The sequence below is a fragment of the Chaetodon auriga genome, chromosome 9, assembly GCF_051107435.1.
Source record: "Chaetodon auriga isolate fChaAug3 chromosome 9, fChaAug3.hap1, whole genome shotgun sequence".
NCBI lineage: Eukaryota > Metazoa > Chordata > Actinopteri > Chaetodontiformes > Chaetodontidae > Chaetodon > Chaetodon auriga.
The window spans coordinates 11050827-11075379 of NC_135082.1; the positions used below are offsets into that span (position 1 = coordinate 11050827).

At 39.9% G+C, this 24553-nt stretch overlaps 2 protein-coding genes across 3 annotated transcripts in view; one reads left to right on the plus strand and one right to left on the minus strand.

The window, feature by feature from the left end:
• ctnna1 (catenin (cadherin-associated protein), alpha 1) overlaps positions 1 to 24553 on the minus strand; it is a 74654-nt gene that overhangs the window by 23344 nt on the left and 26757 nt on the right. For both annotated transcript variants that reach the window (XR_013077577.1, XM_076739201.1), the window contains exons 8-13: positions 12705 to 12785; positions 12432 to 12584; positions 6336 to 6428; positions 4637 to 4793; positions 3689 to 3889; positions 808 to 959 (exon numbers count right to left, since the gene is read on the minus strand). Coding sequence is in view for 1 of the 2 variants with exons in the window: in XM_076739201.1 (XP_076595316.1) it covers positions 808 to 959; positions 3689 to 3889; positions 4637 to 4793; positions 6336 to 6428; positions 12432 to 12584; positions 12705 to 12785 (837 nt within the window). In the remaining variant the exon portion in view is untranslated. The remainder of the gene's footprint in view (positions 1 to 807; positions 960 to 3688; positions 3890 to 4636; positions 4794 to 6335; positions 6429 to 12431; positions 12585 to 12704; positions 12786 to 24553) is intronic.
• On the plus strand, positions 17092 to 23184 carry lrrtm2 (leucine rich repeat transmembrane neuronal 2). The gene is made up of 2 exons (XM_076739246.1): positions 17092 to 17756; positions 18406 to 23184. The coding sequence occupies exons 1-2, from the start codon at positions 17753 to 17755 to the stop codon at positions 20046 to 20048; spliced, it is 1647 nt and encodes a 548-aa protein (XP_076595361.1). The 5' UTR covers positions 17092 to 17752; the 3' UTR covers positions 20049 to 23184.

A 24553-nucleotide genomic window follows, 5' to 3' on the forward strand; every position in this document is an offset into this window, starting at 1 on the left:
ATTAGGTACTGTTACACATGAGAAGGGGTTTAAACAAATCCACTTACCTCTTAATATATACAAAAATTACATTTGACATTGTTAAGTAGTTAAACTAGTTATACTTAAAAGCAATTAGCAATTTTTCTTTATTGCTGAGGTGGGTTTTGTTGTCGGCACATTGTCAGTCAATTAGGTACCCAACTACCATCTGTCTCAGTTATAGTTCTACTCAAGCAAAAGGCCATTAACACACAGACAACCAAGGCTGCTGTTACACTAGATAGCAAGTCAGGTCAATTAGGTCTGCTCTTGCATGAGACAAGTTAATCATTGGCTTCTAGGGCGGCACGCATGTAACAGTTTCTCACATAATATTAAAAACAGCATCTGGTGCACAGACCAACGGCCATTTATATACAATTACATTACACTACAATAACCAAGGACTCTCACAATGTCTCACAATTAGATGACGTCTGTTGAAATGTTTTAAATTAAAACCACATCAAATTAATGCTGTCCATTGCCAGTTAATTGTAACCTTCACAGCGTTTGTGTGGTCTTCAGTAAGTTAGTGCTTCTCAATGTGACCCATAGCAAACCTTTCTATATGAGTGAAAAAATCCAGAAGTGAAACAGCATTTATTTACTCCTTACAGTTTCAACTCATGCTCATGCTCTAGGGTGGAAAAGGCAGAAAACTTGCACTCTCAAGACTGCAGAGTTGGGAAGAGCTAACGTTTAAGATTAAATAAAACATTTTTTGTTTTTGCTCATGGCAACGTGAAAATCAAGTCTTATGTTGCAGAGGTAGAAAAGACTTACTCTGATCATGAGGACAGCCTTGCGAATGTCACGAATGCCATCATACACCAGACGGGATGCGTCAATAAACTCATTCTCATCCACGGGTAGTGAGGGGTTTGCACTCAAGGCCTCGACTGCAGACTCCACTTGCTCTGTGAACCGTGGCATGACTGCAGAAGGTGAGGCGAAGGGCGGGACCCAAGACGAGGGAAAGAAAAAGAGGAAAGCAACACTGATTTACTCGAAAAAACACAAAGAGACATGCACACAATTTGAGTGAGGGATGGTACATGTTATACTGCATGATTATTAAAAAGCAATTTACAAACAGACCTACATGTTGCAAAAACCAACTGTCCAGCACCCACTTCCAACACAGAGCCAACACAGAGCCAAAGCTATAGTGACAGCATTTTACCAGAGCAGTGTGCATACTTGACACAAAGCACAACACAGTCAGTCTAATGAGATAATTATATTTGAGATTATTATAAATGATCCCCACAAAGACAATAGTAAGGCCTAATTCTCGCCAGTGAAGACTGTCGTCTCTGAATGATTAATTAAAAAGTGTAGTCATTACATTCAACTTTGGCAGATGGTATTTTGCACTGTTGGTCTATTCACTTACTGCACTCTTCTCTTCTATAGTTGCATGAGAAACAGGGGACAAAATGCTGAAGGGAACAGATCCCAGATTTGACATAACAGAGCTTTCATGAAGCTGTCCCAGTGGGCATGTATTGTGCCCCACTGACGATATAACAACAGCTCCAGAGGACTCTCTAATACATCTGCATTCATAATATTTCAAATTCAGTTTTTACAATTCAGCTCGGCCTTCATCGGAGAGGCATGGACACCAGGTTGTGAATGTGGAAGCAAAGAGCAGCACGAGCAATAAGAAAAGAAAAGAAAAGAAAAGAAAAGCATTTGGTTTTGTGCTTACAGACAATTTCGAACCTGCAGGTATCTGTATGAAAATGCTGTCAGAGAAGAAAATCGAAAATCTGGTCGTACAATCACTTCTTTCAACCAATTACTGATCAGCCTTTCAAATCATTTCACATTAAAAAGACAAAAAGCAGCAACAATGTATTGTCATTCAGGTCTAACGTACAGCTAATGAACTCGAGGGCCACAACCAACCTTCAATCACATTTGTCTCCTCAGTGGCACAGTCCTACTACCAAACCCATCACAATATACAGAGAGCATTAGCATGTATAACTTTTTTCAAATAGATGTTATTGCAAAGACCTTGTCATTTTTTCCCTGCATTCAATATTTTGTGATTACTCAGCCACCTAATTAGGATGAAGATTGCCGTTTTTATTCTTGAAGTGCGTTGTGAAATATAGTCATACTCTGGATCTGTCAATGTAATTAGCTTTTTGCAACTAGGATTCTTAATAAATACTCAGTGCCTATACAGACGTTTACATATATAATCTTTAAATTAATGCCAAAAGAAAGGACCTTTCAGGCAGAAAGTATTCAAACCTATGAAATGACATCCTGGCTGATGAAATCCAAGTTCATTTAATAATCTACAAGTCTCTGAAACTCGACTACAAGCATACATACTAAAAACTTCAAATTCTTGCCTTGTTTCATGCACTAATACTTGCCTACACAGATGACAGTGCATGCCAGAAGAGAAATTCTACACTGAAAGAGTGGCTCTGTTGAGTTTTAACCTGAAACCTATCATTTTACACTGTGCAGAGGACATGAGAAAATCTCACAAATAAAAAATCTCATGGCAGTCTCAGTCTCCAGAGGTCACCACCTCTCTCAGCCACCGCAGAAATCCTGCTTGAACTGCAGCCTGCATTTCTTAACATTTAATGGGCCCACCCTCAAGGGGGCCAAGCAGTTTCCAAATCTGACAACTGACAAATCAGTCTGCCATCTTGTTAGCTTGCTAGTCGTGGAAGCTAACACAGCTTGCACTTACTGTATTGCCTCATGATGATTAAGCAGAGCATACAGACAAAAACAGCTTGTAACTATGAAGCTCCAGTTTAGTAGAAGATGTAACTCTGATATAACTTTGGTTAAAATACTTCGGGCTACCTGACAACTGAGCAGTTGGAGTTGTGCAGACGAGTAGTTGTATCAGCCGAGTTGGAGGTGGTTGGATCCCACAATGCTGCATTCATAATAAATAAGGGAGTGCGGTGTATAAAAAATTGTGTTTCCCAAGCCAATTCTGAGTTTATCTGAAAAATGTTTTGCTTTTTTAAATGCCAATAATATTCAATCAGTACCTGCAGCAAAGACATTCAAAGCTCTTTAAGAGCAGACGTCGGAGAACTAGAGAAGCAGACAGATCTATGGGTGCGCCTTTGGCTGTGACACAAAACACTGTACCAGGCATAAAGTGGACACAGCACCATACCTTCCCAACATACATGAGTTCAGATGCTCTAATACATGCTGATTTCATAATGAGTAATTAACAATTAGCAAAAAAAAAACTTAAGGAGGGTTGGGTGTGTTCACCACATCCACCTTACTGACAGAGACTATAAGAAAATAAGGTAAGAAAACCTGTTGGGATATTTGACTCTCTTAGTCATCACACTGGACTAAAATTTGATATCACTGGAGGGTCCACTGTATTCGAGTTTCATGTACGTATTTAGGTGAATATAAAGCATAGCTTCTATGTTTTGGATGTACCCATGAACCCTCTTGTGCATGTGCAGAATTAAAACAATAAAAGAACTTAAACTAAGACAAAACACGCAACAATAACTCAAAAGTTAGACAAGCTGCAATCATCTAAAAACCTTTAAATTATATCCATCATAAGTGTATATAAATGCAGTCTCTTGGCAGAAGGAAAGGCAACTATTCTGTGGCTCGCTGCATAATTACACTTCTGGGGTACCTGTGTCAGTGAGGAGCTTCGTGGCCTCCAAAACCTTCTCTGTGTAGACTCCAGGTTCATAATTATCCATTTCAGAAGTGACCACATGGACGACTCTGGCAGCACGTCCTCGAATAGCCCCAGCAGTGCGATCCAAACCATCAACATCTTTCTCCTGCAGAGCGATGACACACTTGTTCACATCCTCCAGGATGTGGTTCTCTGGAGACATAAAACAGTGATGCAGTTAGTTGATAACTCAAACATGACATCAGCCTGCCTGGACGTAAAGAGGTTAGTGTTGAAGTTAAATTATAACAGTATTTTCAGTTTCTCATCCAAGACAAGCTTTACTCAAAGATTATATGAGTAATGACTGTGAATGAATACATATAGTCAGGGAATCTCAGCCTTCGGTCTGTGTTTGCATAGACCCAAAATTATGAGGGTCACTGGGAAGCTTAAGCACAGGATGGGGAGGGCTGAAGACAAATTCTGAGACTGCTTATTAATGGGGAGCCTGTAAAATGTAAATGTCTACTGTGTAAATTACAGCCTGTCCTTGGCTGGAGGTGAGAGAAGTCACTCTGTGTAATGCTTAACGAGAACTCTTAAAGAGTATGCCTGACAAACCATTTGTGTGCTTCAACACACGTGACAGGATGTCAATTTCAGACATAGTGCTGCTGATGCTTCAGTAGTTTCCTCTGTAGAGCCCAATCAGCCTTGGTATGTATGGCTTCACCAGAAAAAACAAATACTACAGATCCTTTACAGCTGTTTTACCTCCTCTTATGAATGGCCTTAAGTGCTTTGTGCAAATATATCTTAATTCTGACCCAAAGTGCTGTCGACCAATCAACAGTGCAATGTCGTTTTCACATTTTTTAAAAATCACAAATCATCAGTGATCACTCCAACATTTCTTTGCTCCTGTATGGCTGTGACATGCAAATGAGTAACACTCACCAGACACACAAAGGAAGTCATCAATGGATGTTATGTCATCAACAGCATCAGTGAGGACGCGGACCTGCTTCTCCCACTGCTCCTTGAACAAATCCATATTGTCCTGGGCCACCTTACTGTTGGGCTTGGCAGCAAGGGCTAACGCTGCATTAATCACCTGTAATCACCCAATTACAGCCATTAAAGCTCCATTACAGCATAGCCCTCAGCCACAACATTAGCATAGGTTGATTGTGCAAAGCCCCCCCACTCTCCCACCCCAATGTTGGGACTGCAGCATGAAGCCAATTCATTCCTGGGAGTGATTAGAGACACGCAGTGTTTTGAAGGATTGAATGAAATATAACTAATAGCTGCTTGTTTTGGGGGAAGAAACATCTGTGGATATCAAAGCTCAGGGTGAATGGGAGTCATTAGACAAGATTAAAAGGAGCAGTGGCAGCAAAGTGGAGAGAGCTGGCAAAGCTCAAAGGTACAGATGAGGGACTGGTAGTTAGCATGGAAAGGCTTGAAAAGTTGGGCTCAATGGTGGACAAACCACTTGCAGTTCTGATATGAAAAATTGTGTATCGAAATTGTTAAATCTGGAAGTACAGGTTTTTGGGCATGGGTGGAAGTTTTAGAAATATGGGTGTGGGGTATGCAATTACAGACCCAATGGTGTTCAGAGAGTCCATAGAGGTGAGGGGGAGGCACATAAAATGAGTGAATCAATACACTCGCAAGCACACAAAACATTGTTAACCACAAAGGACCACTTTTAGACATTTAGTCTTTCTACTGGACTTTTGTTGCATTTCTGTTTCTTTCACAGTTTGACACAGTGTGTTGTCCATGTAAACAGAACACCCTGACCTGTTTCATGCACAATTTGCTGTATATGTTTACATTTGTACTAATATAGATGGCCTATAGAGAGACATTCACTGTCAGTTTTTCCACGAACTACTTTGCCCACACAGAGCCCTGGAATTTAATTCCAAGGAGCATTACCTTTGGCATGGTTGTATATTCTAACAAACAAAAAAAAAGACTGTTTGAAGGTGAGAAACCAGTGGGGGGTCATGTCTTTGTCACTGCACTGGCAACTCCAACAAGCTATTATTTTGTTTGTTTTCCCCCTCATCATTACCACTAGCAACATTGCTCCTTTTGTGGCATGTTCGTGACTGCTTTCCATCTTTTATTTAATTTCATTGTTGTTAAAATGAACAGACTATGGGAAGAAAGAGAAAACCCACACGCAGTGCTGTGTCCAGTTCACTCCACTACCTTTCTAGCACAAATGCAGAATCACAGCAGCGAAGGAGACTAGACTGCAGTGTATCCATGGCACACCAATTCAAAAGACTGACAAGTAAGCCATGTGTGTTATTTGCATTGTGCTAACTCTGACTGACATTAATTTGATAACCCAGGTGAGGTGTGTACATGGCAAATGCAAAAATGGCATTGTCTGCTTATAAAATACCTGCATGTAAACAGGCATGAAGAGTCGAAATCATGATTTGAAAAAAACATAAACATCAGAGCTGCAATTTAAATCATGGTCTGTAAATACTGAAGCCACTGTGTGTATGAACTAACATTTTCTACACTGGCAAAACCTAGTGCTCGTAGTAAAAGACAATGTGGCTCCCTCTCAAAGAGGTACATAATCAATGAGCTGGGTGGAAATGTGGGCGAAACAGCCAGGTACCTGGGGGCAAAGACTTTCCAGTTGAGATGCTGCCATGCGGACCAGCTTCACTCCCTCTTCATTGTTGGAAATGGAGCATGCCAGGTTGGCCACCTAAACAGAAAACGCACATATCTCATTTTTAGCAACAGAAAGGGACTGTGGCACAGTCTTATTTTGAGAGAAACAAAGAAAGAGCAATACATAGATACATAATTAAACTTGGATAAGTTCATTATGGTATCAGAAATGGAGCAGCACTGCAACACAAGTAATCCCTGTGGAATACAAACCCACTGCTGAGGATTAATTTATAAAGCTGCTAAAATGATACAATATGATGGCACAGAGGGGGAAAAAGGAGAAGTAAGAGGGAAAACAAAAGCCAAGCTGTAAATAGATGAAATAAAAGTTTTGTATTTGCTTCCCAAAAAACAGTAAATGTCTCCAAATGCAAAGGTTGTCGTAGGATGTGGCTATTCTCAGTGAACATCTCACAAGGCTGCCAGATTGCCATTACGCGACTGGACTCAGAGAGGCAAATATTCCTGACACTTTCAAAAACGAGTGAGAACTGGAACGCTGACCTAAGCAAGTCTTGCTTGCAGCTGCCAACATTTATGGTTTGTGAGTATATTTTCTTGTATTGACCAACAAATCAAGCTCTTCCACAATTATTTCTAAATATTCTTGCAGCTTCCAGAGAAACATTATGCATCTACTCATATTCACAAAAATATAGGTCAGAGACTTTGAAGATCCCCATTTGTTAGTTAGGATGCGCTGGCAACAATGCTGAAACAGAATGCCTGGGATGTGAGGAACTGTGCCAAAGTGGGATTATCCAATGGACAGAAAATGTGTTGAAACATTACCGAAGGCAAAAACCAACTCCTGATTGCACTACAGCAGGAACAAGGACTGCAAAGTTATTTTAGCAACCTGGGTATTATTTTCTTAGTTTGAGCCATCAGTCTATTCAGTCATATATTACTCATTAATTTCAATGCTGACATCTGGGTCACACAGCAACATAAGCAGTCAGACCATCACAAAGCATTCATAACCAAAGCCCCAGTTTTACCATATCTAAAATGGAGTGCAGCAGAACTGTCAATTACAATCATACACTGAGTGTCACGAGCTGGATTTATTGTTTATTACTGATTGAATACTGCAGATGCTTGGGATCAGAGTGGCTAATTATTTTTACTGCATGCTGATTTACCACTCGTGTGGTCCAAATAATGTTTTTCTAACTGAATCTGCAGAGTTTTTATCTTTTGTGGTTGTTAAACTTGGAAAAACTTCTGATCGCTAGTGATTTAAATATACATGTTTTTTGGTTTTTACTTTGGGCCTGAAAGTTAATGCCCTATGCATTGATGGCTTTTTCGTGTCTACTGGGTTCTCGGCTCAACATTCAAGATGATAAAAGCTATTATAAAATCATAGAAATGTGGAGCACATCTATGAAAATATGACTCACTGGTGGTGGAATGCATCATCGGCTACATGAGTGGCAAAGTGAATGGGGGTATGAAAGATCCTCTTCACCTCAGTCTCAATTCCACAAGACGACACCCACCCCCACCTTGAAAGTCCTGAGCAATTTTGCTGATGACAAGCACTTACTGCACTGCACTGGTGAAGCACTGAACCACTGATATAAACACATCTACATCACTATGCAAACACAAGCGTGAACCACAGGGAGAGTATTCAGTAACCCAAGAGGAGGGGCAAGAGAGCAGGGACATAAAGAAAAAGCGGCACTTTATGGTGAAGACTTGTGTTTTTACTTTCATGATCTTTCACATAAGTTTTCCCTTCCTCTCAATGTGATACCACTGAGAAAACAGCCATTTCAGCATAAAGGGACTGTGGAAGCCAAACAAGTAAAAATTCTACCCTCAAGTCAACTAACGCTATTCCACTTGGCATGCTGTACCATACTACTTAAAGTGCCAGGGGAGTCAGAATGTCCTACGTCTGTGCAAACATATACCAATGCACCAGTCTGATTCCTTTCTCTGTCTCTCCAGAAAAACAAAATAATGGAATCATCAAACAACCCGATACCCGTCCAGCAATATGCATTTCATTAAATCACTTGAAATGAGCAAGGCCCAGTAATTTAATTATGCTACCTAGGCAGATACTCACAGGAAGGACAGTTCTATAAACTTTATCCTCATTGCCTGAACACAGTGTACAGTTTTACCGCACTCTATCTCTTCAGCTACCATCCACTTCACACGGGCTTGGTTGAAATACTGTGTGCCTGAGTCCAGATAGAACGTGATGTAACATTATGCAAGAATAGCATGTTCAATGAATCACACTGTGTCTCAAATATCATGCTAAATAATTTGTATCTGTCTTAATGAACCGACTTTTAAATGCTCAGAAAATGCAGACATGAGAGCTCAAGGAAATCTAACTGAACAAGGGTAGCTACCAGATCGTAAATACCTCTCCTTCACTGCCAGGAGAGGAGAGAGGACAGGAGGAGAGGAAGAAAAAGGGGAGAATGTGTTTTGGAAGCTAAATATGCAATGTCATCACTCTATTAAATAACATTGGAGGGAAAAATCTGTCGCTGTATTTCTTTTTTAGTAGCTCTCTTAATAAAAAAATAAGGGTTGGAAATTTGATAAAAAGTAAAGTCACAAGCATTCAAGTTTGCCCTAATGCAGGGAAGGAATTAGATTTTTGGACATTAATATTCAGAAACTAAATAAAGAAATGTTAATATCTTATATTTGGATATTTTCTGTGGAAAAACAAGCTTTTAGCATAGTGTAATAATACTAAAAAGAAATATCTCACAGTAAATTCTAGCAATTTCCACCACTGACTAACTATCTAATGTCAATACCATGTCTTCTCCTGGTTGAGAGCCTCAAAGCTTGGTGTATGTCATACTGAATCAACTCTCCATTCCCTCCATTCTTAAGCTGTTAATCTTTGCATTCCATCTTTTCATTAGGATGAACAGACTCTTGTTTTTGTAATAAGGAGATGAATGCAAATTGATTTCCAGCATCTGGTGAGGACATTGCAGATGCTGTATCTTGGGCTGTTTTTCTAGCCTACAATCTTTCTCTGCTAACTCAGTGCCATCGTTCTGAGCACCCTGGACCCTTTAAGAACATGGCCTTGAGGCAACAACACTAAGCTCAGTCTGTTTTTCTCCCTGCTCTTAAGATGATGAATTCACTGCTTAAAAATTGGAAAATAGCTAAAACACTGGATGTGACAACAAATTTTACATTCACTGTCACGGTTTTCATTAGGATATGGCCACATTTGAACACATGGATGCAAGGTGGAATATTTCAGTCCAACTCCCAAGAGCAAAGGGCTCCAATGGTGGTAATGTCTGTTGTCAGGTCACATAACCTCATTCATTTAGAGATAAAGTGAATTTTGTCATCATACAATTACAGTATGCTGTTGATAGCTTGGACAAGGTCTAATTTTGCTTTAACCATATAAATAACAGGTTTCAAAAGAATGATGTTCTGACAAACAAGGGTAGAGGAGCTGCTTAAAGGGGTCGACAAATGAATGTGGGTCAGTCATAATGTTGCTTTCAAACAAATGTATGTGAACTAATGCACCATTTACCCTTAAGGCAGCCTACACTTGCACAACTCATGATCTCATACAAACAGAGCCTGAGATTGGTGGCACTTTACTGTTCCTATTTCTGAATAGGGGACATAATGCATTTACAACACACTCATTCCTTCTGTGCTAAGGAACAAAACATTGGGTTATTTCTCACTTTGGACATTGCAACTCCAATCATTCACATCAATTGGCTCCTTTCCAGAGCAACTTACAGTACCATTTAATACCCACTTTGCATGATGCATTTGCTTGAAATGTCAACCATTTTTAGTCAGAGGTGAAAGCCAAGAACACTACTGTGTTTTACCTATTGCTCGGTTGACTGCACTGATGTTGGCTTGTTCTACAGCAAAAGAAGCTAAGAGTTAATCTGAAATGATAATTATATATAATTAATTAAACACAGGCTGCCCGTGAAGTTTGCCACAATGAAGGCACTGCAACTTCTGCATATTTTATTACAAACAACAAAATATATTGTCTGAATAATGAATACTGCTGTATCAGTTGCTGAAAGTGTGGTGAGCTTGAAATTTGTATCTGTTGTAGGATTTCTACAACAGGATTTTTATGAAAAATAAATAAAAACACATACACGACAGTTTACTGATGACATTATTACTACAATCAACTCATGCAGACACATCTTTGCCTCAATTTACTGCAGCAAGAGTGAACAACCGCCTGGATGCATCTGCTCCTGCCTCTACGCTGTCTTCAGATGCAATCATGCCGCCTCTAGAATTCACTTACCACCTGAACATACCTTAAGATTAAGTCAGCAGTCAACATTCATGGATTTCATTGTGTATGCATGGTCATCCGCAAATGTCATTAGAATGTGTTTAAGAATTTCATATACTGTGTAATAGTGGTGCCTGAATGCAACACAGAAATATATCATATTGACTGTGCCAGTAAAAAAATGCATCAAAGGGGAACATATACTTTCAATTAAAAAAAAAAAAAGAAGAAGAAGAAGCAGATTGCTGCACAGTTTTTGTTTGCAGTACAGTGTGTGTTCCTGCACTTGCACAGTGACATAAAAGATATAAGGGAGAGTTTCATTATTTACAACTCTGCAGAAACAACTCGACTGCTCTACCTGGTAGGTTTGGACCAAGGTTACCCAGTGCTGAAAACGGAACTATCAGCATTATATGTACAATTTTTTACATCATCTCTGTAAACCTGTGTCCATACTGTCTTCTCTTATCTTGATTTGACTGTTTCCGACTCACCAGTGTTTACACCATCAATGTCTGAAACACAGTCTGTTTCTCTTCAGGAGTGTGAGGCAAAACATTCTCTCCTAGTTTTAGTGCCAAGTTAACTGAACAAGCCAAAAAGTTCTATTGTGACATATTTAGATATCAGAAGTTGGACAGTTCTAATGACACAGAACAGCGCTCATGTGCTCTTCAGTGGTGCTCCTCAGACACATAACTACCATTCCTAATCAATTTGTGAAAAAAGATACTTCTGCTGATGAATATTTTAATAAGAGTTAGACCAAACTAGCAGCTTTGTTCCACTTTACGGACACAAGGATTAGCAGGTAGTAAAATATTTGGGCATCTAATAACTTTAAAAAGTATATTTATTTAATACTATTCACCGTAACGTGAGAAAATTGTAATCAAGCCCAAGTTTCTTAGTGTATCCTAAGCGTTGTAAGAACATGTAGCACCGAAGCATTAGGGGAGTCTACCAATGCCATGCTCTAATGCCACTTCTGACACTTCAGGCCTTCAGGAGCTACTTAAGGGCCTACTCCTCCTCCTCCTCAGCAGATTCTCCAGTGAATGCTTATGCTGCCCTGCTTTCAGTGGACCAATGGATCCAGCTAAACTCATGGTCATCTGCCCCTGGGGAGAAGTCACTTTCAAATGTCAGAATATGATGATCTGACACAGGCATTCAAGAAATAGAAGGAAAGTCCTCTAATGAGGACAGCTGATGCTTCTGTTAGCTTGTTGCCAATCCATCCACATCACTTGTTCCTCACACCTGCATTCTTGTTGCTGTCTATACACTGGAGATACACAAATCCTTCCCAAAACATGTTCGTCTCTTAAAACACAAAACCAGCCACAGACAGGCACACACACACACACACATGCACACACAGACACACACACAACATACACACACACGCATTCATTTCCTGGAGACTTACCCTAACCAGCAGCCACAGAAAATAATTTCACTGTTTACAGCTTTCTTTTCATTAGGGAAAAAAGATCCCAGATTGCTGTTTTCTGAGGCACTGTAATCCTAAAGCTGCATCACAAGGGAATCTCTGAGAACAGAGCGCAGATATTGAACAAAAAAAAAACTGGACAGAGCCTGATATTTTCACTATAAATTAAGCTAAAATGTCCATCACTGATGGGATGGAAATGGTACAAATATGAATGCTCTATATTTCGGTCACATCAGGTTTTGACTGTGAAAGCGGTGAAAATCCGGCATTACCTCAATCAGCTTGTTGGCGTGCTCACGGAACACCTGTGCATATTCCTTGACTTCCTTCTCGTTGCCATTCTTGGCAGCTTCAATCAGGACCAGGAGGGGAACATTGGTCTCCAGGAAAGAGTCAGAGACATGGTCCATTACAGCTTTACGCAGCTGTGAAGTAAAACATTTTAAAATTAAAAAAAGGGCACTGTTAAAATAATACATCATCCTGATAATATGCACCAACATCTACAGTACACACGAACTTCAAAATGGCAAAAAAAACCAAACCTGTCTGCGAAGGTCTCTGGTCTTCTTGGTCATCCTGTCGATGGCTGTGTTCAGAGCATCACTCCTATCCTTCCTTCCAGCCTGAAACATGAACATGGGAGAGGAATAAGTGTAATATGGTGGAGTGACAACTATGTTTCCAACATACATACAAGGATCAGACTGAAATGGATTATTTAGTATGCCTACAGACATACTGTAGCTTCACATTTACAGTTAATAGGAATGGTCTTAGTTTCAAGTCATGTGTATCTCACTTGTTTCCATGCAGTCCACTTGCATTTGCTTCATCTTTCTTGCTTTTTCTTTTTCTATTTAATTGCATTTCGCACTAATAGGACAGTTGAACAACTAGGCTAAAATGTATTGTTATTTGGCCAGGAATTACATTATTGTAAGATGGCTCAAAAATAATTTTGTTCCAGGAACCTTCTGAATGAGGTCAGCATTATATTAAGCTGTTAGACACTGGTGGGTCTACATATCAGAATGTTTGGTTTGTCATTGATGAATGTGACTGAATAATCCCACGAGGAAGGCTTCATCTAAATGACTAGACAAAAAAATAAAACTATCATCCATCTATTCTTCCATTTGTATGCAATACTTTCCAGTGACAGTAAAAAAGATCTTTCAAATTTTAGTGCAGCTGGTGTCCCGCAGATATTCAGCCTGATCCGTTTCTGATCCTTTTATTTATTGTAAACCACTATGCTCTGGATAGATCAGCTGTCAAAAGTGCCCCACTGCCCTCTGTTAAAACACTGGAATCATTTCCTCACTCATATGATTGGGAGTGAATCACGGAGCACACAAACAAACAGTGGCCAACAGTTTCAATTAATAATGCACACACACACTGAAACCATGCATCCATAAAATGAACAGCTGCTTTGCGTTAAAAAAACAGCTGATTTGCATCTATATCAGTGCTATAATTCATTGGCACCACACCCTCTTAAGTGCTGTTGTAGACCGAATTCAAATCCAAAATTGTATTTATGCAGAATTCAAGAGAGGCTATCTAAATCCTGCCCAAGCCTTCCTGCCACCACATTTCTCTTCGTGGATAGTGTATAGAACACTGTACAAAATATTAGAGTAAAACATTAATCGCAACCTGGGAACCAGGCCTTAGTTTTATTTGTTTTGTTTTGTTTTGTTTTGTTTTGATTTGGGGGGGGGTCTGAGCTGTGAAACATATAGAAATGAGAAAACTGGACGTGGTATTTTTAAATCTTTAAAGACTCAGATTACTACAAGGAACCCAACTTGTTTGAGGCGCATTACTGAATCAAATTCAGAATATGCAGATATTTACCAGTCAGTGAAGCGTAAAACATTAAATACATTGTCTTTGTACTGTACAATGGATTGAAAGTGAAAAAAAAAACAAACATATGATCATATTCTGTTTCATTTGTGTTTTACACTGTGTCCCAAATGTTTTGGAATCAGGGTTGTAAAACTTGATTCAGGCATCGCTAAATTCCATGTTTGTATTTGTGTTTTCCATTTCCTTTTAATCCACTGTTGCCTAAATCATTCTGTATTGTAAGCAACATTGTTATACAACATTGTTTTGGCTTAATAGGCCAACATGAGCAATGGCTCCCAATTGCAGAAACCCTGGAAACAGTGTTCTTGACAGATCAAGGACTGGCTTGTGTGAACGAGTTGATTCCCTAACACTGTTCCTGCGCAAAAGCACTTTGACCATGTCTTGCAATGGTTGACATGCTGACGATCATGTCAGAATTTTCAAAAAGCTCTACTCTCCGCATCAACACAACACCCTGAGACTGGTATTTTCACAGATGTCCATTTCTGCAGTGGAAGAAGGCAGCTTTGATGTTGTTTGTGGATAGAAGTCCACAACTAAGGGGAAAAGGTATGTATTCAAATACATTCACATCAGCGTGGACCTGGTTTATTTTTTATTCATTAAAAAACAGCTGTAGAATGGTCAGAATCACTATGACAACACATCACTAATAATGTAACACTGAAAACATTATGATCTCTTCCCTAAAGGTGAATTTTTTTTCATCTTCAATGTGAAATTTGTGTTGATTAAAGGGTTACAATTTACTACACATGACTAACTGCGAAAATGATGTAGAGTAACAGTGCAACATCATTGGCAGTAGTCACGCAGCTAAGCACTACAGAAGAGTCAGAGCCCTAACCACCGGTCCCTACTGACAGCAGAGATGTTCAGTCACATTCTGCAAACTGCTCAAGCAAAAATGTGGAAAATCTAAAACTTTCAGGAAGGATGGAGAGAGAGAAAGAGAGTGACAGATGGACAGATGGAAGGACAGATACTGGAGAGGGCAACAGAAGAAATGCAAAGAACCAGTTCTGGGCTGATGATACTCAAATCAAATGCAACAGAACACCATTGATGGTGGTTGGATTGACCTGCCCCATCCCCCACTGCCCTTTGCCTACCAGGGGGGTGTGTGTGTACATAGTTAGGGGCCAGGGAGCTCCAAAGGCACTAATCCCCTGTGATTTTGTGCCGGTTGGATGCAGTGCTGTGGTAGGGTTTTAGCCTGCTCTGCCCCTACTCTCTCAATCCTATTTCATTCATGCCTAGCCTATATTTCATTTCCACGCCAGAGGGTTCTAAAGCACTTCTTCAGGTGCTTATTATGGAGGCAGTTTCTCTGCGGCATCTTTTATGATACGAAAGTGAGTCTCTATCCATCTCCTTTAGGACAGATTTAGGAACATCCCTTCTCTACAAAACCCCTGGTCCACCAGAATACGGAAAAAATCACTGGAAATAAAGTATACTCCAAGTCCCAAATGACCACAGAGTTTTATCATTGTTTTTTGATAATAAGCAAATTCACTAAAATTTGATGTCTACTGATAATTTTGTTCTCTTTTTAAACATCTTGAACTCTAAATGTAAAGCTAGCGCACATTAAAATATGGTGCATATCCACCATGGCCCCTGAGATTTAAGTGATTTTATTCCCCATGTTTTTCACTCACGTTCTGCAGAAGAGCCCCAGTGGGAGATGTAGTCTATGACTATAAATCTGCAGAATGACAGCATCATGCTAGTGAAGTGACCTGGAAAGTCACTGCCAGATGCATGTTTTGTCATACGACCTGACAATTATGGAATGACATTAATGAAGGAGTATACATGATAATACCAATTTTCAAGCTCTATGTAAAAACTCCAATTTGAGTTACAAAAAAATAGAACATTTGTTTTAGTTACTCTTACGCTATCACACTATCTACTATAAAAGCACACATTCCTTGCATTACTTAAATACAATTTCTTGCTTGTAACAAGGTGCAACACAAGTTAAAATCCAAATCAAGTAACATTATAGTAAGGTCAACAAAGTAATACATCAGTATAAAGCAGGGGAGGAGTGTGGCAGGCTGCAGTAATCTGAGGCCATGCCTACGTAAAAGAACCATGAGTGAAACAAAAGGTTGGCGGGGTTACAGTGCCAAAGTTAAAGACAACAGTATCTGTGCTTCATACTGTCTCTTGCACCTTGTTTTTGGCTGCCTCAAATCTAGTTCATTGCAATTACCCTCACATCCATCTCCACCATCATTAAATAATTAAAGAAAAAAAAAAAAATCAGGATTTTCATGCACTGAACTCAACATCACATTCTGTTTAGCACTCTAAATGGTGTCAAAATATAGCCCTCTTTTCCTTCTTTCAACAAAACAGCAAATCTAATCATTTTGCTCAACCTCAAAAAAAAAGGAAAAAAATGTGAACCACATTTCAGTTACTTTGATATCACCTTGTGGTCCACAAATATTTCGTCTTTTCAATTACATGGTAAAAGCTAACTAAATTTAACTTCAGAGCAGCTGGCCATACATCACATGCCAGTGCTCAAAAATTAAAGCACTGCACTCAGGATATGTAAATTATGAATATGAGGCACACACCCTATGTTAGCATTGCTACAGCATAGTTGCTCCTGTACAGAGATATGGCATTGCAGCACACCTTGGCTCACCCTTGCTAATGTTTATGTTGTCTAGAGCCACACGTTACAAACTGAATTTTGCATTGTTATGTTATTTTGTTTATGTCTCTGGTATACATTCATACATAGCGCATGCAGAACAGCAGCAAGGCGAGGCTGAGATTTACAGCTGTGGTTAATTTCAACAGCAAGCTGCCGCAACACGTTCAAGATATCAATATTCTGATGGTGACGAGCTAGTGGGAGGGAAAGGGGGATGCAAGAGGGAGGTGGAGGAAGACTGAGGTGCACAAGCAGTGTGTACGAGGCAAGTGACTGAGCAAGAGAGTGAGAGGGTGTTTGTGAGTGTGGGAGAGAAAAAGAGAGAGAGAAACAGTAGTGATGATCGACGCCAGGCTGCCACCACTCTGTAGCAGTGAGTGGCTGCAACAAAAAGCACAGAATAACATCCCTGACTCCCTGCTCTGCTTTTTTCTCTCTCTCTGCGTCTCAGCTAGCAGACGAGAGCTCCGCTTACAGCTCTGCAGAGGCTATGCTGAGACTGAGCCGGCGTCGGAAGCAGGATCTCTGGCTGCCATCAACAAGTTAGGGTTGGAAGACCACAGCCATGAAAGAGGAACGCTTGATCTTCAATTAACCATTTGAGCGGACATCATTGCGGTGGAAGGGAAACAAAAGGGTAAAAAAAAGAAAAAGAAAAAAGGAGAGGAGGGGGGGGTCTGTTCATCGGACTCGCTCTGGATGCAACTGATCAACTTAAAAAAATATATATATAAATATTTATTTCAAGGATTCGTGGGATGAAGGAAAAGATTCAATCCTCTCTCTGAGCTTGGATTTTAAAGGACTGTAAGCAAAATAACAGGAATAACCATCATCTTGTGACATGGAATTTCTTATTTTGTTTCAATTGGGTGGGCTCAGAATTGCTTTATTTCCAAAGAGGTTGATTCCTTTTGTGCTTACTCAAAAGGGTTTTTTCCCTTTGGATTTTTCTTCAATCTGGTTGCTCCAAGAGTCTGCGGAAAAGGACAGTTGAATGCAGCCTCCGATGTGCACAAAAGAATGGGTAAGTTCGCCCCTTTATATGTAAGGTCTGGACATGAATAGGGAATGCAAGTAAGAGCGAGAGAGGCTAAGGACTAAAAGCTCTTCAGTCTGGTCTATTTACTGCAACTGTTCTTCATTTTTCCTTCTTTGCCACTCGACACACACGTAGGGATTATATACATTTTAATTAACCTTTTGCAATTGCGTAACAGACCTCTATAGTGACGAAGAACACTTGAGAAAAAACTCAGTTAAAAAAAAATCCAAAGGATAAAAGCATTTGAAAAAAAAAAAAAAGAGCAAATGTTGATAAATGAATGACATTAATCAGCAGAAATTTGAATTTAAGCATAATTACAGAGCACAAAATTTGAAAAAAATGCACTGAATATTAATAGCAAGGGAGTAGAAACAAAGTCTAGCTCATGTATGTAATTGATCATTAGATGTCTTGAGTAAATGACATCTCCACTAGACCAAAGCTCAAGGAAATCATGAACATATACTGTGAAAGTTGTCAATGTAAAATATCTTAACTGGTAAGTGCATGAGAAAGATCAAGAGCACACACAAAAAGCACAATCGTCACCATGAATTACTAATAAGAGCTCTGCAGAGATAAGCTTTCCCGCCCCACAGTTCATTTTCTTATCTTTGAACCCACCCAGGTTTCCATTCAAGGTGGCCATTGGTGGGACCTGCACCAGCGGCTCTGTGTCTGTGTGTGATCAGCATGCTCCTAGTGTGCCTGCTGCCTCCTGCATCGTGCACAACTTGCCCTCAAAAATGCCGCTGTGAGGACCTGCAGTTCTACTGCGACACCCAGGGGCTTCAGGCACCCCCAGATGGTGTGGACAAGGGTGCCCTGGGGTTATCACTACGACACAATAGCATCACTGAGCTCAGCCCTGATCAATTCTATGGCTTCAGCCAGCTCACCTGGCTACATCTAGACCACAACCAGATTACCACAGTACAAGAGGATGCCTTTCAAGGGCTCTACAAGCTTAAGGACCTCAATCTGAGTTCCAATCGTATCACCAAGTTGCCCAACACAACCTTCATCCACCTCATTAATCTCCAGATACTGGACCTGTCCTTCAATCAGATGACTGCATTGGAACCAGAGCTCTTTCATGGACTGAGGAAACTCCAGATACTCCATCTCCGCTCCAATTTACTTCGTACCACACCTGTTCGGGCATTCTGGGACTGCCGTAGCCTGGAATATCTAGGCCTAAGCAGCAATCGCCTGCGGAGTCTGGCTCGGAATGGATTTGCTGGGCTCATTAAGCTTAAAGAGCTCCACTTGGAGCACAATCAGCTGACCAAGATCAACTTGGCCCATTTCCCTCGCCTTGTTGCCCTCCAGTTTCTATATCTGCAGTGGAATAAGATTAGCAACCTAACATGTGGCATGGAGTGGACCTGGACCACTTTAGAGAAGCTGGACCTCACAGGAAATGAAATTCGTGTACTGACACCTGACGTGTTTCAAACTCTGCCAAATTTAAAGATTTTGCTGCTGGATAACAACAAACTAAGCAGTCTGGATCCCCAAGTCATGGATATGTGGCAGTCTCTGGGTACCATTGGGCTGTCTAGCAACCTTTGGGAATGTACCAAAAGGATTTGCTCTCTGGCCACATGGCTAAGCACCTTTAAGGGAAGGTGGGAACATTCCATTCTCTGCCATAGTCCTGAATATGCCCAAGGTGAGGAGATACTTGATGCTGTTTATGGATTCCAGCTTTGCCAGAATTTTACAGCACCGGTTGTTCAAACCATTAGTACAACCACAGACGCTACTATAGCTGCAGAGATGACAAGCTCCTTGTTTGGAATTATGCAGCCGACCCCCACGCAGGACTATGCAGAGGATTTTGGGAGCTTTACCACAGTCACTACCACAACAACCACAACACAAACACCAAGCACTGCTCAAGCAACTACCGCTACATTGGAAGAGGCAGCTGTAACGGATGACTTCACGGCAATGGACAACACTGTTATGACTCACAGGGTTATCATTGGAACTATGGCCCTTCTCTTTTCATTCTTTTTCATCATTTTCGTTGTGTATATCTCACGGAAGTGCTGCCCTCCCACCCTGCGCCGGATACGTCACTGTTCGGCTATTCAGAACCGCAGACAGATGAGGACCCAGCAGCGGCAGCCTATGGCAGATCTAGCCACACAGGTACCGTATAATGAGTATGAACCGAGCCATGAAGAAGGGGCACTCGTGATCATCAATGGCTATGGGCAGTGCAAGTGTCAGCAACTGCCTTACAAAGAGTGTGAAGTATGAACTCTTATTTATTCCTAGAGCATATGGTTTGCCATTTGACCATTTCAGATGATACAGGGTTTGCTTTTTGATTTTTTTTCCAGTTTATGTAAAAAGCATAATTTCTACAGGTGAGATTTGAGAATATGTGAGAAATGATGAATGCTACAATGACAGAAGTTGGACATGACCGTTTAGGGATGATGTAGAGATAAGTCACAAATTTATTTTTCTATGAATGCAAGGTTCATATCAGGCAGGGGCAATCATTTTAAACAAGAAAATTGTAAACTGTGAGATTTGTCTCCACATTGTCTCTATATTCTGCAGCACAGAGAAAATACTCAGCCAAAAGGCCCTCTGCTAACGGAACACATTAAGTGGAGATGTGATTTATGTCTTATTTCTTTTAAAAAGTAAATATTTGAGACGATATATCTAACTGCACCACAGGCAATGTAAGCCAATCACTCAATCACTGGGGCAAACTAATTGGATCAATTATCAGAATGTTTTTGTTTCAGAGTTTCATTCTTTTGGGAGAACTATGATACATTAAAAGGCCACAGAGACCAAAATCTAACTCTGAATTAGAAACTGAAAAATGAGTAATATTGTTGAATCCTCTCTTGAGGAGAGAAGAACCCAAAAATTCTATTAACTATATGCTAATCATCCATTTTTTCCCAAACCAGACATTAGTCAATTCAGAGATCCAAAGGCTCTCAGTGTTTCCTGATTACAGAATTTATTTGGGTGGCCCACCCCAAAAAACAGCTGTCCTTGGCTAAAAAAGGATTCTTTTGTTTGTTTGTTTGTTTGTTTTTGGAAATCTGGATTTCTTGCCAAATTTCTTCTCTGTGGAAATGTAACTATGAGTGTGTACTGACTGGCGAAATGGTGAATTTATGTTCGTTTGTATACAATGGAGAAACGGCCTCTTTACTCAGACCTTAGCTCATAAATGGAAAGCTGTTTTGCAGCTGACTCTCAAGTTGCTGGATGTTGGAGCTCCCACCCACACGGGCCAACCACCACAAATAAATTCTCAACCTGTGGGAAACACTAAGCATTATTCATCTGTGGTTACTCTCCAATATATTGCACTGCTTAGCAAAAACATTGATGTCTTCCTCACCTTGGACATCAAGAACAGAATTATTAGACCTTTAAATGTACAATGACCTGTACATGGATTCTCTAGCTCCCAAATGCCATACATACTGTGACCATAATATTTCCAACAGCTTAACCTAGTAAGTACAGTTTGCTGATTTGTTATTATGTTCCAGGATCAACATAGAGACAAGGTAGTGTGAGGGTAGCAAGTAAAAGGGTAATGAACGTCGCAAATGCCAGACAGGAGAGCATTTCATTCTGAAAATAAAATCTTTCCCAGTAGCCCAGGCTCTGTGCTGCTTACACACTAATCAGGACTGACAGGCTCAAGATTGAACCAATTAAGGCAAGGCAAAAAGAATCTAATATTCTGTCACCCACGCCAGTGATCCAGCAACATTTAACTTGTTCAGCCACTCAAAAATAGTTCTAGTAGAATCATCCTACGCACAACACAAAAACATCATTGAACCTTTTACGTTAATAAATTGTTCTTGTTAGGGATACAGAGTTGTCATTTACAGTCTTAAAAAAGGGGTAATGTTGAATAATAAACATTATAATAGCTCCTTTGTTAGCAGTCACAAATGTCAAGTTAAACTGTGGTCAATACCCTGAAAGCAAATGGAGATCCAGTGATAAGCAAACAGCAAGCCTGGGTCAGAAGACATTTGTATGCAGCAGGGAGAGGATGTGCATTAGCATCAGACTAAAGCTGCTGCCGCAGCCCCGCACTTCTTTGTGTTCAGTTTGGTAGTGGGGGCAGGGTGAAAGAGAAGAGGGATTGAGAGAAAATTGATGGGACTATGGAGAGGGCAACTATGGGGTAATGTCTTAGTTTATTACAACAAACCCATCTTTCTGGCCGAGTACAAGTATGAGAGGATGGACAGACAAATACTAACTGGCAGCACCTTGGGCTTGAAATGCACACTGACCACACAGCAGCAACAACTTGTCAACTGATTTGTCAACATGTCAACTGATGAGCTATCCAATGTTTGACCAGTGAATAATTCAAGTAAAATTGTTAACACCAGAAATCAGAATGTGTCATTTTCTTGAATTCTGAACACTGGAAATCAGAATATGGCATTTTCTCGACAGTTCAACTTTTGGCTATGTTAAGTCAGCAATTAAGATGGCAAGATGCTTCTGACAGCATAGCACAGCACCTGGTTTTGAGCAGCTAGGACACAGTTCGTTGGCTTGTGCCCCCTAGAGGTAGCCAGAGGGTACTATTTGTGGCTTTGTCTCTTTATTGAGCCTGTCAAAATTTGGCTTCAAACTTCTAATTGAATGCTTGTGTCAATGTCTCTCTGCACATGCTCATAGGATGCCTACAACAACATCTGAGAAAGTGTTTGTGTCAACCAAAAAGTTGTTACACTTTACATCTGAATTCAATGAAAAACATTATCTACACTGATCATACCAATTTCCAAAGCCATGCACCTCCACTTTGTTTCTATTTTTCTTTTCTTCCAGCTTCGCACTGCTTTTTCTACTGCCCTTCTAATCTGTCTTGCATGTTCAAAAGTCAAAATTGAGTTGAATATTTCTTAATGTCATTGAAGCAAACATTATGGAGAGACCTCTTTGGGGTTGTATGTGGTACTCCTATAAAGTTCAGTCAATCATTTGACATTTCACTGTTGAAGACTACGGTTGTATTAAGTGACTGAAAATCCACAAAATTTGTAGAAATATGCATCCCTTTGCACTCTGGCTCTTTGTAAACTGTTTTTGTTTCCTCTTGTCATCCTCTAGCCCTGGTTCCCACCCTGCCTAAAAATAAAAAAAAAAGAAAAAAACAAAAGAACCAATCCCCTCTCTCTTACCCAACCTCTTTGTGCAGAAATGAATGCTTTTCTCTTCCCATTTTCCTTTTGTATTGTAATATGTACAATTTCATATCTGTATAGTGGATAAGATGTGCCAAACTGAAAAAAAAAAAAACATTTTCCCCTCAAATCATATATTTTTTAAATAAAATGGTTATAATTTACAGTGTTTGCTAACTGACGGATGATCACAACTTGGTTTGGTCTTTCATTACATTTTGGTTTAATGTGCAAATTCTTAGCTTAGAAAAAATCCTTTAGCAAACCAAATCAAAGCGAAGCCTAGACAAAGTAGATAGGCATCAGTATATTTTGAAAATGATGAAAAATGAGTCGATTGTGTGAATTCCAATTTCTTTCCATCAATGCATGTCAGCATAATGATTATATCTAGTTTACAAGTAAATGACAAAGATTCTAATCACATTGTTATGCAAAACTCATGTCTCTGGGGTTCACAATGTAAAGAAGTTTGAAAACCCCGCTTTAAGGGAGAGTGATGACAACTGTTATGCATTTTGCAGAAAGGGATTTAAGAAGCTTTAATACTGATTTACTGCTCATTTTATCAATTACTTTCTCAAATCTGCTTAAACATTTAGTATCTGAAGTGTCAAAATAGTGACAAACGCCTATCACAATCCAACATTTTCAAACTAAAAAGGTATTAAATTCACAGCAATATTCAAACAGAGAAAAGTGTTACACTCACATCTGAGATGATGATAGCAACAAATGTTTCAGGCGTTTTTGCAAGGTAAATTACTATACTGAATAATCAATTAACTGACTGGCATTCCAGCGCTATTTCAACAGTTGAGTTTACCTTGCAATGAAAAAAGAATATTCGAGTAATGCTACAGACAAATCCACCATCAGATAACATTCAAGTGAACGATCAGACCTGCTGAGAGCTGTCAGTTTATGCTCCACTTAAGTACATTTGTTTCTAGTGTACTGCAGTATAGCCACTCATATATCAAACATTTTTCAATTGGACTGGCGTTACTAATCATACCGTAAGCTGTTCAGGTGTATTATGTAGGAATTAAATCAGATCACGGCTTGGTAGAAGCAGATACTTAATACTTCATGACTGATCAACTTGGGGACCAAAACACAACAGCTCCATCAGGAAATCTTTAATCCAAGCTTTTCCAGTTAGTCAGAAAGTCCACAAAACAAGCTTAAAGTGTTCAAAAGAAATTGCAGCAGTTGCCGTTTAAAAATTCAGATTCAGCCACTTTCAGAATGGTAGTTTTACTGTTATGTATACTTATCTGAAGGCAACCTACTGTCAAAGCAGGCTGGAGCTTCAAAAGTTGCAAACATTGTGAGGAATGTGGGCTGACATGGCTATCCAACTGCAACAGCCACTTTAATTTTACCTGCTCATTTTTGATGAGGCTTACAGAAAGAAAGCGTCAGTAATTAACCTGCAGAGTGTACCCAGGTGGGAGAGGCACTAAACTGATGAGTCTGACTGCATGGCTTCAGTAGTCTGCAGGGTTCAAGGACTCCACGCCCATATATTCTTTATCTATTCATTATGAGGCCTCCCAT